General features: G+C 39.7%; 1 protein-coding gene across 4 annotated transcripts in view; it reads left to right on the top strand.

The window, feature by feature from the left end:
* Positions 1-16,713, top strand: part of LOC122565289 (ran-binding protein 3-like) — a 109,437-nt gene that overhangs the window by 71,061 nt on the left and 21,663 nt on the right. For all 4 annotated transcript variants that reach the window (XM_043721087.1, XM_043721086.1, XM_043721089.1 and 1 more), the window contains one exon: positions 10,584-10,733. In XM_043721087.1, coding sequence (XP_043577022.1) covers positions 10,584-10,733 — 150 coding nt within the window. The remainder of the gene's footprint in view (positions 1-10,583; positions 10,734-16,713) is intronic.

The raw sequence follows: 16,713 nt of genomic DNA, 5'->3' as shown, positions 1-16,713 counted from the left end.
CTGTCTAAGGCCCCAAATGATCCTTCCACATCCATCAGAGATTTACCTGTACTTCCACACACATCATCTACTGTGTCCGTTGCTCCGGATATGGTCTCCTGTACATTAGGGAGACAGGACGCCAACTTGCGGATCATTTCAGGGACACCTGCATCAACCAACCCCACTGCACTGTGGCTGAACACTAACTCTCCCTTCCACTCCACCAAGGACATGCAGGTCCTGAGCTGAGTCCATTGCCAAACTCTAACCACCTGTTGCCTAGTGGAAGAACACCTCATCTTTTACCTTGGGACCCTGCAACCACACAGTATCAATGTGGATTTCATTAGTTTCCTCATTCCCCTCACCCTACCTTATCCCAGTCCCAAGCCTCCAACTCGGCACCACCCTCTTGACCTGTCCATCTTCCTTCCCACCAATCCGCTCCACCCTCCTCTCCAACTTACCACCTTGCCCCCACCTTCATTTACCTATCACATTCCCAGCTACTTTACCCCCCACCCCAACCCTCCTCCCATTTATTTCTCAGCCCCCGGCCCACAAGCCTCATTTCTGATTAAGGGCTTTTGCCTGAGAAGTCAATCGTCCTGCTTCTTGGATGTTGCCTGACCTGCCATACTTTTCCAGCACCACACTCTTGACTTGGATGGATGTATGTTAAAGTTTTACTGGTAGTGTGAAGGTCTTCACATTCAAAGGCAACAAGGTTTGCATGTTCTGTAACGTGGAATGTCCAGTATCTCTGTATCCTAGCAAACTGCTTATAAGTTGAATGGTTTTGTATTTTTGTAGGCTCCAGAATGTCTTAGTTGTGTGTTCTGCAGGCTGCTGTTCCTTGTCTTTAGCTGAGGTGTTTGTGGAGGTCTTCCTTTAACTATATATGCTAAATCCCCGTTCCAGACAATTGTCCCTAGGCTTGCAAGTTGCTTAGTCCATCTCAGCCAGAGAGCTCAGTGATTCTTAGTTCAAGTGTGAATTCCACAAACCTCTGTCCCAAGTTCAGAGGATTTTAGTCCAGGGTATCTGATGGGGATTTTTTCCCCACCTTACAACTGAAACTATGTATTTTAATCACTGAATGCAGCATTTTCTGTGATGGTAACTTGAAACACTTGGAAATAATGAGATGTTGGCCTTGTTATTCCCATAGTTCCATGTTCCTGTCTGAAATGTCCATCTAAATAATAAACAACTTGGCATAATCAGGGCTATTTCTGGATAAAGGCCATTAACATTTTTATATGAACGTATTTGTCGTCCATTAATAATGTTGTCTATACCATTAGTACAAATGCCCCAGGAAAATTTATGTATTTCTCAATTGCATAACAAAGTACAATACATCAACCATATCCTTGTAACTTTTTCTATCTTCTCCTCTTAGTGCTAGGTTTCATAACACTTAGAGTACTACTGCAACTGTTAGAATCAGTGCAGTTGCAACCTGTTACAACTTCTTGTGTTCACCAGAAAAGGGCCATCATTAGATGAATTTTTGGAATGTAACTTTATTCACATTTGGCAAATATTGTGTAGGAACTGGCTACAGAAATAATTGAACTGAAAGAAGCCCTTCTGTTTGCTAAGGTTAACATTAAGGAGGAGGCGAAGCTCTTGGGGCACAGTCGCATTGTCTTTCTGAGCCAGAAGGTTTGGGTTCATGTCCCACCTGCTGTAGAGTTAAGGTTAGTCCTAACTGTTCCAGAGTTATCATTATATACCTGAACAGGGTTTTCAAAATACCTGACATTATGGAAAAAAAGCATTTGGAAATCGTGTCACTTGACATTGGATTTTAGCAAATTTGAACAATCTCAACTCCTCCAACCTTTCCAATTTCAGATTTAGGAGAAGCCGCAAAAATGCTGATATCGGTCAGCCAACCATACCCAGGAGGTGGGATTTCAATTAAAATGTTTTTACTAAGGTTGCATCTGCATTGTTTGTTTAATAGATTCAACTGTAGTCAGACCGATAACTGAAAGGAAGTGAGACCAGCAGCTTCATAGGGAAAACAATTGTCTTCGTAGCCCTGTTCCAGTCTCCAAACCATTAACCTCCTGCTTCTGTAGGAGACCCCTCTGGGTTAGGAAGGGTGCAGCTCTTTCTGTTGGGGTTTGTGGATTGGACGAGCTGCTCCAGAGTTTTCTCTGCTTGACTGAAAATTAAGCTTATCAAAGAGGGTGAATTTTGACAGACTGGCTGGTGATGAAAGATGCTTTGCTGCAGTTCAAATTCTATAGTATTCATGGAGACCTTGACTTGTAGATTTTCTGTTTGAAGTTCTCTCCTGCTCCACCTCACATCACTGTATTCCATTGCGATGAATACCACAACTCGTGGCTTAGACTCCTGACTCAAAACTAGAAGCCAGATATTTGAAAGTCAGTGATAGATCAATGAAATATTGATACAATGTATTTCATTTGATTATATTGTTTCATTTTAACATGTACCAGACGTAATCTGTAATATTTTTCTTGTATTGCTAAATTTTGACCAGTGTCTACAACATACAACTTATATCTTCTCTAACTTAATACCTTCATGTCAATGCTAACCTGCACACTGTCAGTATTCATTCTGTAGCACGTGGCCTGAGCCTCTGTAGATGACAGACCAAATTTGCATGTATTTCTGATCACTTTGCTTAAAATTAATCTTCTTTTTAAAAAAGTGTGTTTACCAAAAGCTGTGTTCCTCAGGTTTGATTGGAAGCAGCCATGTTGTCTGTGTACTGCTAACTAATCCTGGCCCTCATTGGTACAAAATGCATAAGTGACTGGAATGTGACTACCATGTTTTAGATTTTAAGTTTACAAACATGCCTGTCACAAAGTTCCATGCAGTTTGGCAATGAGCAGGGTCTTCCAGTATTTTCTTTGCTGAATTTATAGTTAATCAGTGCCATTTAGCTTTGCCACAAATTCCTCTGCAGTTGGAGAGTTTCTGTTGAATTATTTAATTTGTGGTCATCTAATCAAAGTTGAGCAGTCATGTTTTTCTTGGAATGACACCATACATGTGCATGATAGTATATAGAAGAAAATACAGGTTCAGTGTAATATCTGCACTGTGCAGTTTGCTGGAAATTAGTGACTAAGAATTCTAATAATTTTTAAGTTGACAAAAGCAAAATGCTGCAAATGTTGGAAAACTGAAATGAATCAAAAAATGCTAGAAATGCAAGTCAAGCAGAACCTGTAGAGAGAACAGCTATTTTTTTAGGTGGTTGATGATCTTTGACTGGAATTTGTAGTCGGTTAGTTCATTGATATTTAACATTTGTCGATTAACCTGAAGAGTGAGAATCACATTTAGTTACTGGGCTTTCTCTTTATGCTAAGAGCTAGAATATATAATCTCTCCTTTCATTTTTAGCATGCTGCTAATTTTCTCAAATAGACAATTCGTCTGAAAAAGTTATGAAATGCTTTTGAAAGTATGTCATGTTTGCATGGCTCTCGCAGTTGCGTGACTGTTTGTCAAACAGTTGTTAACCAAGTCAAGTGCTGTTATTAAAGGAAGTCTTGAAAGAGCTTGGCAATTTCATCCACTTTGTCTCTGACCCAAATATTGTTCTGTCTATTGTGTGATCAGAAAATTCATTGTCAAGAAGTATTTCTAGTTTTTCTCCTGTCAAGTTCCTAAAAATGTGGAATATCTCAATAAGCTTGCCTCTTATTCTTCTGAATTTCAATGAGTACAGGCTAACCTATTCAACATCTCCTCATAAGAAAGTCTCTCTGTACCTGGTGTCAGCATAGTGAGCCTCTGGACTGCCCCCAATGCTAGAATATCTTTCCTTAGGTAAGGGGCCCAAAACTCTACACTGTATCTCATATGTGGTATCACTAGTGTGTAGTGTAGCTTTATCAAAACCTCCCTATATTTTTAGTACTCAATTCCCTTTGAAATAAAGACCAACATAATCTGAGCCCAACCTCTTGCTCCTGTGATCCTATTCCCAAAACATTGCTGACTGCCTAAGTTTTCTTTCTTTACTTCGTGCTTGCTGACATTGTAAATGGTTTCCTCTCTTCAGGACTGTTTTTCAAAAGCTGCAGTCATTGCTGACTCTATTGTTTTCTTTCAAATTTTGAAGATGTTACGACCTTACCAGTTTGTAACCAGCTCTGCTGCATTTGATTCTCTTCAGTGTGGTTTCTGCTGTTTCCACAGTACTTAGATGGCCCTAACCAAAATCTGATGAACGTCCCTGTACTTGTAACCATCGTTCATTATTTTTCATTGCCTTCCATAACACTCTGCAGTATTTCACACAGTTGATCATGTCATATTTCTTTAACATCTCACTGGTGCTATCCCAAACGGTGAGGCTTCTGGCAGTTGGATTCAGTGATTCAGTCAAATGGTTATATATCCAGCATGGTTTATTTTCCCATCCCTATACTGTTGCCTCTGGATATTTTGAATGGTCTGTCCTTATCTTTGTATGGAACCCTTCCTTTAGATTGGAAAATTACACATCTCGATTCACTACTTAAGGAAGATCACAGAGGGAAACAAGGGAGTTGTGGACAGGTCTGAGATCTGTTGTGTCATTGTCACAATTTCTATTTAAGAATAGGGTGATGAAACACCTTGAACAGTTTTAGCTGATTAGAGAAAGTCAGGAATTGATTTATAAAGGATAAGTCATGACTGGCAACTCTGAATATTTTGAAGAAATAGCTCATGCTCTGGACAGGAGAATGTCTCTGGATATTATTTATGTAGAATTCCAAAAGACGTTTGATAAATGTCCTCATAAAATACAGTTAATTGTATTTGAAATTAAAAGGTTAGGCCATGATTTGTTGATGTTTTCAAGTTATTAAGAAGAATGCATTGAGGGAAATTATTTCTGTTCAGGAACCTGAATCTGGCTTGAAAATTTAAAGCCATTACTTTCAGGTGTAAAATTAGAAAATGTTTCTATGCTGAAAAGTTGGTGGAAATTTGGAACTCTCTTCTGCAAGTGACTACTGACGCTATATCAATTGTTAATTTTAAAACTGAGATTGATAGGTTTTTGTTAATCTAATGTATTGTGGAATATGAGACAAAGGTGGGTATTTGGAGTTGATTGGTTTTCTAATCTACCTTTAGATCAATCATGACCTCATTGAATGGCAGAACAGACTGGGGGTCTAAATGGTCTATTCCTGTTACTGTGACCACCTCTTCCTCAAAATTAAACATGCTGTGCCTTAGAAACATCATCTGAAACATGGGCTGAACCTAACACCCAACACTACATCTGCATCACTTGCCCTTTTGTTTGTGATGTCAAGCTGCTTTGTCCACATCAGTTTGAGCAACAGTTTCCTCCAGCTAAATATTAAAATGACCATAGGCTTAATCTTCATCTCGTATCACAAGCTCTCTTCTGTTACCATTGACATCCATCTTCCTGCCCAGTTGCTCTTTCAGGCTGAATCGTACTATTGGCATCTTGGCATTCTGTTAGACAATAAGGTGAGTTTCCAGTTTTTCTCAAATTCTATCACTGAACCCACATATCTATATATTACATCATTGGCTAACTCTGCTGCTGAGACCCTTATTCACATTTTGTGTTGCCTCCAGGTTTGACTGTTGCAGTGCTGATTTCTGGCAGGCCACTCCACCCTTTATCTTCCCGTGAGCTTCCTGCTCCAAATACCTGCCTCCATCTCCCCTATCCTCAGTGATGTAAATTGGCCTACAAATGGATAAATTTAAAATGTCATTTTCATCCTAATTTCTGCAAATTTCTTCTGTCCCCTACCTATATTTCCCCTCCATCCAAAATTCTTTCTTTGGACACCTATTATTCATTGCCTTTTTTTCAGATCTTCTCCCAATTTTAAGGTTATTGTTAAAACCATTTTTTTAAATCTCCCTTTTCTGAGCATTCATTTGGATTTGCATCGTTCTTTCAGTTTCCCACTGGGAAGTATATTAGAGCTTATTTCCGGCATTAATTGTGATTTATTGTTGTCTCAAGGGGACCCTGCAACACTGGCTTTTATTTTCATTTTATCAAAGATTCTGGTTCCTGCATACAGGTAGCTATGGCATTGAAGGAACGTGTGGGAGAGCATTGAGTTACATTAATATGCATAGTTCTAATTGTCTATGGATGACATAATTCATGGATTTGGAGATGCTGGTGTTGGACTGGGGTGTACAAAGTTGAAAGTCACACAACACCAGGTTATAGTCCAACAGATTTAATTGGAAGCACACTAGCTTTCGGAGCGTGTCCTTCATCAGGTGGTAGTGGAGGGCTCAATCCTAACACACACAGTTAATAGCAAAAATTTATAGTGTGGTGTAACTGTGTGTTAGGATTGAGCCCTCCACTACCACCTGATGAAGGAGCGACGCTCCAAAAGCTAGTGTGCTTCCAATTAAACCTGTTGGACTATAACCTGGTGTTGTGTGATTTTTAACATAATTCATGGAAGCATTTAGGTGAGGAAAAGGGAGGGTAGGGAGTGTCGCAATGGATCATTCAACTTTGGAGTAGTCATGCAGAGGAAGAAGGAGAACCCTTTGTTTTAATTGCACAGATTGAATTGTTACATTAAGTATGAAACTGCAGTTCCACAACGCAAAACTGCAATGGAAGGTGATGGCATATTCATGTGTATCAACTATGAAATACTTTAGGGCATCCTAAGGACTGGAAAGACACCGAATAAATGCGAGTTTATTTTTGCTTCCTTACATGCCTCAAAGGTCAAAGAGGATAGCAGGGGATGGTGTATCATAGTCACTGTCACGGGCTGTTGATGTGAGCAAGGTGAAAATATTCAAATTACAAAGGTTATAGCTCCTGTGATGCAGTGGTAGTGCCCCTACTTCTGAGCTATGAGGCCTAAGATTACATTCACCTGCTCCAGAGGTGTGCCATAACATGTCTGAACAAGTAGATTAGAAAATATATTTTTACAAGAAAGGATAACTCAGAACAGGGAAGTGAATAATACATTCAAAGAGGATGTTCAAGATGAGCTTCAAAATAAGACAACTTGATAGTGTGTGTTTTTCTTTGAGGCTGGGATAATGTAAGCATTGTTAAGAGGGTAATGGCAACACTAAAACAAATCAAGCCATTAGTGCCATTTTTCAAGCAGGAGTGAAGAAATGTAATTAAGCAATTATGAATTGAGTGGGAAAGTTTTAAGAGAGCAAGAGGTGAATCTCATGAGATAAATTAGTTGAAAGAAGCTAGAATGAGTCAGAGGATGAATAAAAAGTTTCCAGTGAGATAGTAATTTGGGTAGTTTCAGTCTTTAAGGTTAAATTTTTGAGGAATTTATCTTGTCTTTTTTCAGGCAAGAGGGAGGAGAACTTTTAAGATTTTTCTTACAGAAAAGAGGAGTTGGGACTTATCCTTAACCCACCAGAATTATTCCTGTATCGACACACAATTTAACAACTAAAAGGGGATCTGATCATAAATAACGTATTAAACCAAAGTTGACAGTGGATGACAAATTCAGTCATGTGGTGATAGTGAGGACTGCAGATCCTGGAGAGTCAGAGTCGATAAAGTGTGGTGCTGGAAAAAGCACAAGCAGATCAGGCAGTATCCAAGGAGCAGGAGAGTGGACGTTTTGGCCAGGACCCTCGAAATCAGTCATGTGCCAGGTGCTTTCAAGACTGTGATATAAGAGTGGCAAACTACAAGTGAATTTGTTGCAGGAAGAATTAAAGATAGTTTCCAAGAAGATAAACATTAACAATAATGCCTTGGTGCATGGAGGGGAGGAGTATTTGGTAACAGTGGGATAAATTTTTTTTCTCCATTGTAAAAGATTTTGAGGTTGTTGGTAAGTTGGCAGGTGTGGTCTGGGGTGCAAGACTTCGTAAAATACAAAGGTTTGGTCTCTATATGGCGTGATGTAAATAGTTGAAACTTTATTGCTGGAACAGCACAGCAGGTCAGGCAGCATCCAGGGAACAGGAGATTCGACGTTTCGGGCACAGGCCCTTCCTCAGAAATGAGCAGAGAGTGTTCAGCAGGAGAAGATAAAAGGTAGGGAGGAGGGACTTGGAGGAGGGGCGTTGGAAATGTGATAGGTGGAAAGAGGTCAAGGTGAGGGTGATAGGTCGGAGTAGGATGTTCATGTTGGAGACCCAGATTCACTGTGAATACAGGCCCCAAAACTCACCCAGCGACGGCTCACAAAATCCGCTGGTATCACTGATTGCAACATTCCGTAAAAGACCTTCAAGGAAAATAACACCAACTAACTTTCCAATAACAGAATGGGAGAACATCAGAAACAGGGGCAGGCCATTCACATCCTAAGCCGGCCTTGCCCTTCACTAAGACCAGTCTGACCTGCTCCAAGTCTCAAATCTTCCTCAATGTCCAAGTCTACTTGAGCACTTTCATAGAGCACAGAACAAAGAACAGTCCTGATTTGAAGATGCTGGTGTGGGAATGGGGTGTACAAAGTTAAAAATCACACAACACCAGGTGATAGTCCAACAGGTTTCATTGGAAGCACTCGAGCTTTCGCAGCATCGCTCCTTCATCAGGTGATAGTGGAGGGCTCAATCCTAACACAGAATTTATAGGACAAATTTGCAGTGTGATGTAACTGAAATTATATATTGAAAATTTGATTGTTAGCCTTTCATATGTTAGAATACCATGATAGTTTAATTTCTTTCATATGAAAATCACAAAACCTTTTTTTTTAAAGTTGCATTCTCAGGTTAACTGCTAACAAGAGCTCGACAATATGGTGACGGTGTTGCCTCCCTGTGTTCTCTCTCTATGCCATGATGTTTAGATTGATTCTCATCTAAAAGTGAGATAACGGAGTTTTACATGACTTCATGCAGTTTTTGAGCTCACAGTGCTACAGGAATGCATGCAGTTCGGACCTTCATCCCTCGACGTTGTGCCATTTATCTTCTCTAAGATCAGACTAACCTACATGCTTCCATTTACTTTGTTCCATGTGCCTATCTAAGAGTCTCTTAAGTTTCTCTCACGGAAAAGGTGGGGGGGTGCGGCCAGTGTTTTTGCGGAAGATGGATTGTTCCACATACCCTACGAAGAGGCAGGCATAGCTGGGGCCCGTGCGGGTGCCCATGGCTACTCCTTTTGTTTGGAGAAAGTGGGAAGATTGGAAAGAAAAGTTGTTCAGGGTGAGGACCAGTTCGGTCAGTCGAAGGAGGGTGTCGGTGGAAGGGTACTGGGTGGTACGGCGGGAAAGGAAGAAGCGGAGTGCTTTGAGACTCCTTCGTGATGGGGGATGGAGGTGTACAGGGACTGGATGTCCATGGTGAAGATGAGGCGTGTACATGGTGAAGATGAGGCGTGAAGATGATGTAAATACAGTACTGAAGGAGACAGGGAAGTCAGCAACTGGGTATCAGGGGTTTGAAAGTACTGAGATGAAATGACAACGTAGCATGAAAGAAGTAGAAAATAGGAGGAGGAGCTTGAAATCACAGTGGTGAGAATTTGAATGAGCCAAAGGTACATCAAGCCTTCCAGTCATATAGTATGTATAATAGCTGAAGAAATCAAGATGTGATTTGATAGTATCTTATTTAATTGCAAGCCAAACTTCTAATAGCTGCCAGATGTTTGTAGATTCAGCAATGTGATGTCATCTGGCTGAAGATGTTACAAGGTCGTTAAGCAGCTAAACTATCTGGAGATGTTGGTAGTCCAGGTTTTGAGGCTGGATGTGATTTAGAGGGTATGAAGAAAGTGGTGACTAAGAGCAACCTAGTGAGCTCGAGATACTTTAGCTTTGGATTATGTTTAGCCAACTTACCTGTTTCCTTGTTTGAGTGCCTTGATTGGGTATTGATGATCTTGGTGCTGCTGGAGTATACTTGAGAGCTGTAATGGAAAGTCGAGGGAACCACAGATGTGAACTTGTTTGTATCCAATCAAGGCTCATCATGGTTAGGCAATGAGTAAGAAATCAGCTTGAGAAGTGATGGTGCAATGTTCTGGAAATCAGCAGAGCAGAATCTGTCAAGGAAGAAAGTGACATAATCCTGGGAGGCAGCACAGCCAAGCCAATCCTGTCCTTGTCCGATGACCGCAAATGCACTTTCTAGCAAGTCACTGGATAATGATCAGGAGTGGGAGACCTGGCTGATTATTTTTTTCTCTCCTCCCTAGCCCAGGGGAACTAAGGCCAATTGGAGCACCTGTACACCTGCTGCAGCTGAGATCAGCTAACTCAGGATAGACCAGGGATCGAACCTGGGATCTTCTTGGTTGTATGGCTCAGTTCTACACTGGGCACTAGTTTACCAACTGAGCCAACGGTGGAACCATATCTTGAACTTTGGTACGCAACTATTTGTATGTCGAGGTTGACTGAATAAGGAAGAATGTAACATTCCTTTGTCTGTTAAAGCTCTTGTTTTAAGTGCAGATTAAATTTATAGTAATAATGATAGTGGAAGAACCTTTGAGGCAGTCACTCTTTTTGTTTGGCAAGGTGCCCCTGAAGTGGGGATTGGAAAGTTTGTTTATAAATTCTTATTGCCTGATATTTAGGTTACTTGTTTGTTTACTTAAAATTATTTCTCCACATTTTCAGGAGAATACAAAGTTAGCTGAATCATCAGAGTCCAAGAGCAGCTGTGAAGTAGATGAGAAGGAAGAAAAGCTGGATAGCCAGGAGCAACCCGAACAGCTGATGGAACAGACGAACTTCGTGTTTGGGGAAAATCTTCAAGACAGAGTGAAGGTTTATGTTATTCCACTTTTGAAAAGTCCACTTGTGTTGTTCAATGTTCTCACAACCCGTCCTGTAGTATGGGCTTGCATAGAATAGTTTTGTCTTGGGTTCATATGGTTTGGTTACTTACTTTCCTGAGTCATTTATTTGTTTAAGCTTTTCCATTGTTTGATATTGATAGGTGAAGAGTGGAAGTGTTCAGTTAAGTGATTTAAACATATGTAATATGTATCTAACACTATAGCAAGAATCTATTTGAAAGTTTAGTGTATGAAAATGAAGCATCAATCATGTTTATGAAGAATGAATTGATGAAAGATAGTAAGAAATTGGAACAATTGCGATGAGTTATATAAAATGTTCCTGTATGACACGTCTTCTACATCAAAGGCAGTAAGAATTTTAATTGTAGAAGGAAAGTTGGACCCTAGAAGTCAGAGTAACTCAGAGGTAAAGGACAACAAAGTACTAAAGAAACAAAGTTATAGTAATTTGTAAATTCAATGTTAGTTTATTAATAATATTTCTGCTACACTTACATTAAAAAAGCCATAGAGTTGCATTTGTAACAGGATGTATAAGTCAAGAACATTTACTAGATTAGTAGCTGGAATGAGTAGATAACCATACAAGGAAAGGCCAGATTGGCTAGGTCTGTGTCTTGTAGAGTTTGGAAGTGTTAGAAGTAACTTAACTGAGACATAAAAGATCCTGAGGGACTTGACCAGATGGATGTCAAAAGGATGTCTGTGGGTTGCATGATGGCTCTGGTTAGTGCTGCTGCCTCACAGAACCAGCGACCTGGGTTTGATTCCACCCTCAGGTGACTGTCTGTGTGGGGTTTGCACATACTCCCCATGTTTGCAAGGGTTTCCTCTCACAGTCCAAAGATGTGCAAATTAAGTGAATTGGCCATAGTGTCCAGGGATGTGCAGGGTAGGTGGGTTAGTCACCTGGGTTAGTGTAGATTCAATGGGCTGAATGGCCCGCTTCCACACAGTAGAGATTCTATGATACTTGTGGAAGAATCTAGACTTAGTGGTCATAGTTTAAATACAGGAAGTTGCCCGTTTAAGACGGGATGAGGAAACGCTTTTTGTCTGAGGGTGGTTGAGAGTCTTTGGAATTTTCTTCTTTAAAAGGCAGTGGATGCAGAATCTTTAAATATTTTTAAGGTAGAAATGGGTCTTATTCTTGAATATCACGGAGTTGAAAGATTATCGAGATATGCAGGAATGTGAAGTTGAGGTTAAAATTAGATCATTTTTGATCATATTGAATTGCAGTGCAGGCATGGTGGGCAGCGTGGCCTTATGTCATTCCTTGTTTGTATGTTTGTAAGAGTAAGTAGTACGAGCCATCCAACTGCTGATGATACAAGATAGAAATACTCAAAGGGTGAAAAGTAGTTTTAGACAGATGCTGGGAGATTGAAAATGAAAGGTCGCAAGCTTCTGATTTCTGAATTTTCATTCATTGTCAGATATATTGGATTAAATAGCTGTTTGCATGATGGTCAAACGATTCTTTCCTTATTCTATTAACAAGGATTTTGCTTTGGTGTACATTGTGGTGTCACAAGAAAGATACTATCAAAAGAGAACAAGAACAAAGTTCCACTCTTTTTAATACATTTTTCAATAACTTATTTTTCTAATCAACCTGTTCAGCGAAGTTATAAACGCACCTCTGGACACTACCACTGTGTCACAAGAGGGCCTCATTATGGATGCATAACTGCTTATATTATATAGCTACCAGAGTGTGAGAACTTCCACAAAAGCAAAATACTTTAGGTACTGGAAAACTGAAATAAAACTAGAAAATGCTGGAAATACTCAGCAGGTCAAGTGGTAATTATGAAGAGAGAAGCAGAATAAATGTTTTAAGACCTTCAATGTTGGGAAATGTTAGAAATGCAAAACGTTTTGAACAAGTGAAAGTGGGATAAGGGATTGAAAAAACAAAAGGAAACATCTGTGATAGGGTTGAATGTGGGAGATATTAAATGACAAATAGCTGTTGTTGCAGAATTGGACTTTTTTGTACAAAGTGATTAGAGTATGGAACGAATAGCCAGAGGAAGTGGTGGATGTAGGTACAGTTTAAAAGACATTTGGATGTATATGAATAAGAAAGGCTTGAAGGGATCTGGGCCAAATACAGGCAGGTAGGAATAGGTTGGTTTGAGAACATGTCCGACGTGGACTAGTCGGACCGAACGGCCGGTTTCCATGTTGTATGACTGAGAGCTAAAGGGAGCGGAAATGGGATAAAGAAAGAAATGCAGGATGTATTCAAGGAAGGTGTGAAAGGCAGAAAAATGAGCTGCTGCCTTCCAAATGCAAAAGCAGTGGGAAAGATAGATTAAGGCAAAAGCATGCAGGGAAGGAAACAAAACAAAATGTAACCAGGGTCTGAAATAGTTGGGATGCTAAATTGATTTTTAAAACCTGCAAAATGCTTAATTCAAGTTGAGTTGCTGTCCTTTGAGTTTGTTGAATATCATTCTAGCACAGTAAAGGGCATGGGACACGAACATTAGCAGGCCAGCAATATGAAACGGAGAACAGCAGTCTTGATCAAAACATTGGGAATTTTCATTGGAATGAAGAGCTTTAAGGGCAAGATTGTCAAAATAATAAAAAGGATCTGAGACAACGATGAAATATTGCTCCTCGTGATTGACTAATTAGTTTTAAAAAAAGGAATAAGAAGCATTATTTTTAGAAAAATGTGGAACAACTGAGGAGTGATTTTTCCCAGAGCTGCTAAAGCATGGAATTCTTTACCTAGTGAGTGCTGAGTCAAAGATAATAACATTGAAAAAGTAATGTAATAAACAATTGAGTTGAAAGATTCTGGTTGTGTGTAGGAAATTAAAAGTAGATAGAGCAAGAAGTGGCATGCATTATGTATCAAATGATTCTTTTAATTTCAATAAATGTTGTGAATGCAGAATGAGTTTGTTAGTATCTGTAAAATAATCTAAATCGAAAGTTAATAGAACCAAAGAAAGTAAAATGTGGATGAAAGAAAAGAGGACAGCAGATTTAAGTTGAACAAGGATTTGGATGTGAACATAGGAGGTAAAATTAGTAAATTTGCAGATGATGCCAAAATTGGAAAGGTAGTGGACAGCAAAGAAGGTTACCTTAGATTACAATGTGATCTTGATCAGAGGGACCAATGGGCTGAGGAATGGCAGATGGAGTTGAATTTAGATAAATGCATGGTGCTGCATCTTGGAAAAGCAAATCAGAGCCGGACCTATACACTTCATGGTGAGGCCCTAGGGAGTGTTGCTGAAAAAAGAGGACTTGAAGTACTTTCCTTGAAAGTAGAGTCGCAGGTAGATAGGATAGCAAGGAAGGCATTTCGTATGCTTTCCTTTATTGGTCAGGGTATTGAGTATGGGAGCTGGAAGGTCATGTTGCAGCTGTACAGGATGTTGATTAGGCCACTTTTGGAATATTGCGTGCACTTCTGGTCTCCTTCCTATTGGAAAGATAATGTGTAACTTGAAAGGGTTCAGAAAAGATTTACAAGGATGTTGCCAGGGTTGGAGAATTTGAGCTATAAGAAGAGGCTGAATAGACTGGAGCTGTTTTCCCTGGAGCATCAGAGGCTGAGAGGTGACCTGATAACGGTTTATAAAATCATGAGGGGCATGAATAGGGCAAATAGACAAACCCAAGAAGTTGAGAACAAGAGGGCACAGGTTTAGGGTGAGGGGGAAAGATATGAAAGGGAACTAAGGGGCAACCTGTTCACACAGAGGGTGGTGCGTGTATGGAATGAGCTGCCAGTGGAAGTGGTGGAGGCTGGTACAATTGCAACATTGAAAAGGCATCTGGATGAGTATATGAACAGGAAGGGTTTGGAGGGATATGGCGCAAGTGCTGGCAAATGGGACTAGATTGGGTTGGGATATCTGGTTGGCTTGGACGAGTTGGACCGAAGGGTCTGTTTCTGTGTTGTACATCTCTACGATTCTAAGGATATTTGAATATAAATTTATCTGAGGTTAGGTGAATTATGAACATAGGCATGCTGAAAATAAGTGATAGTTGTCATTCACTGCCACAGAAGGCTGCAGAAGCCAGGTATTTAAGACTGAAGTAGATAGGTTCTTGATTGACAAGAAGATCAAGGGTTACTGGGAAATGGTGAGAGAATGGGGATGAGAAACTCATCAGCCATGATTGAATGGCAGAACAGACTCGGGCTTAATGGCCTAACTTCTGCTCCTGTGTCTTATGGGCAGATGGTTTACAGAGATCCATTTGGGTAATGGAAAGGCATTAAAAGAACCTTATTTTCAATACTTAGTTATCTTTCCTATGTTTTGTGGAAGAGGATGCATTGCGCGTGTAAGCATCCAGGTAAAAATAAAGGAAGTTCATATTTTGCATTGACTTTTTGCATTTTTGACCAAGGGCCCCAAACTCAGTGTGGAGCTGTATTTTGTATTTGTGCTCGAGTTTTTATATGCTGTAATTTTTCTCCTTTCCACGTTTCACAGTTCCTTGCTGTTTGTGTCTGTACCTTTCCCTGAACCTTTTTACCAACTCTTGTGCAGTTCTGTGAAATTTGTTCAAATTCCAGAAGTTTACATTCAAGCTTCCACTGAGAAAGTGGACACAAAGCAATACAGATAGTTCTTCTATAACGCAGTGGTTGCATTCTTGTGTAATCCCTCGCTATATAAAAACCTCACAATAAAAACAGCACTTAAAGTGTTGGTGATTCAATCGCATTATGGCCAACACACGTTTAAAAGTTCACACTTTAGAAACAGCGTCCCGATTCATCAATTGCGTTGTTGCCATTTTGTGTTGACAAAACATGCATTATAGCAGAATGACCTGTACGTACTTTGTCCAACACAATAGGAGTTAAGATTCAGCACAGCTGCAGCCAGAGAGGAATTTCACACTTCATTTAGTAGTCTCTTGAAATAATTATAGTAATTTGATCCTGAAAAAATTGGGCTTGTAATTGTCCAAGTTCCTGTCGTTGGTGTAGAGGTATGTCATGAAAATAATTGTGTGTTGGGAATGCTTCTCTCCTGACTTTAAGTAGACTAAAGGACATGAGAAACTTCTGGACCCTATAAGTGCACTAGGAATGAAAATGTTGGCAATACAGTGGCTGTACCCCTCATTAAAGGGAAAATTGTAAGTGTAGCAGCAAAGTAAACTTATTGTTCGCATTGGAGTAGTACTATGTTTTGATATTTTACATTTGGAGATTATGATGCAAGATATGGCTCAAGCTACCTCTCACCCAGCCAGACTCAGCAAAAGCATAAGTGCTGATTGCATGGGGGAAGATTGCCTTGTTTAATCAGCGCAACCAATTTGAAAGAGGAGGAGAGGACAAGATACCAGACCTGAATACTAAGAGTTTAGATTTAGACTTTATTGTCTCGGGTATTCAAGTACAAAAATATAGGAGGACTGTGAAAAGTTTTTTTCAAATTCGCCGCGCAGCGCCATCTTAGATACAAAAACTTAAGAATAAGGTAGAAAGAAATAAAGAGCGAAGTTAAAAAGCTATATATTACAGTCACTCTTAAGATAGCGTTTTTTAAAAAAAGATAAAGTTAAGAGTTTATGGATTCTAGATGAACAGTAAATAAGATAAATGATGTACAGTCGACTTGTCAAATGTACGAAGCATATTTTCACCTTGAATTTATGTGGAGAGTTACTATAATGATGATTCCTAATACCTGAAATGTTAAAATATGAAAAACTGCTTGAGGAAATTAAACTTGTTTTATTTGAAAAGACTCCATAAAGTTTTCTTAATAACAGCGTGAATTCAAAACTGCCTCCAGCAAGTAGCTCACTACAGTAGAATTTTAATACTAAGGGACCTGAGTTATAATAGTATAAAGAAAAAATGTACAGCCATTTTACCAAATTCTTGTGCTGGGATTTATGCTTCATCCTTCTCTCATCCCTTTGACAATTCATATGGT

Source organism: Chiloscyllium plagiosum, chromosome 31, assembly GCF_004010195.1.
Source record: "Chiloscyllium plagiosum isolate BGI_BamShark_2017 chromosome 31, ASM401019v2, whole genome shotgun sequence".
Lineage (NCBI taxonomy): Eukaryota > Metazoa > Chordata > Chondrichthyes > Orectolobiformes > Hemiscylliidae > Chiloscyllium > Chiloscyllium plagiosum.
Note: the sequence above shows the minus strand (reverse complement) of the source record. Positions and strands in the feature narration are given on the sequence as shown.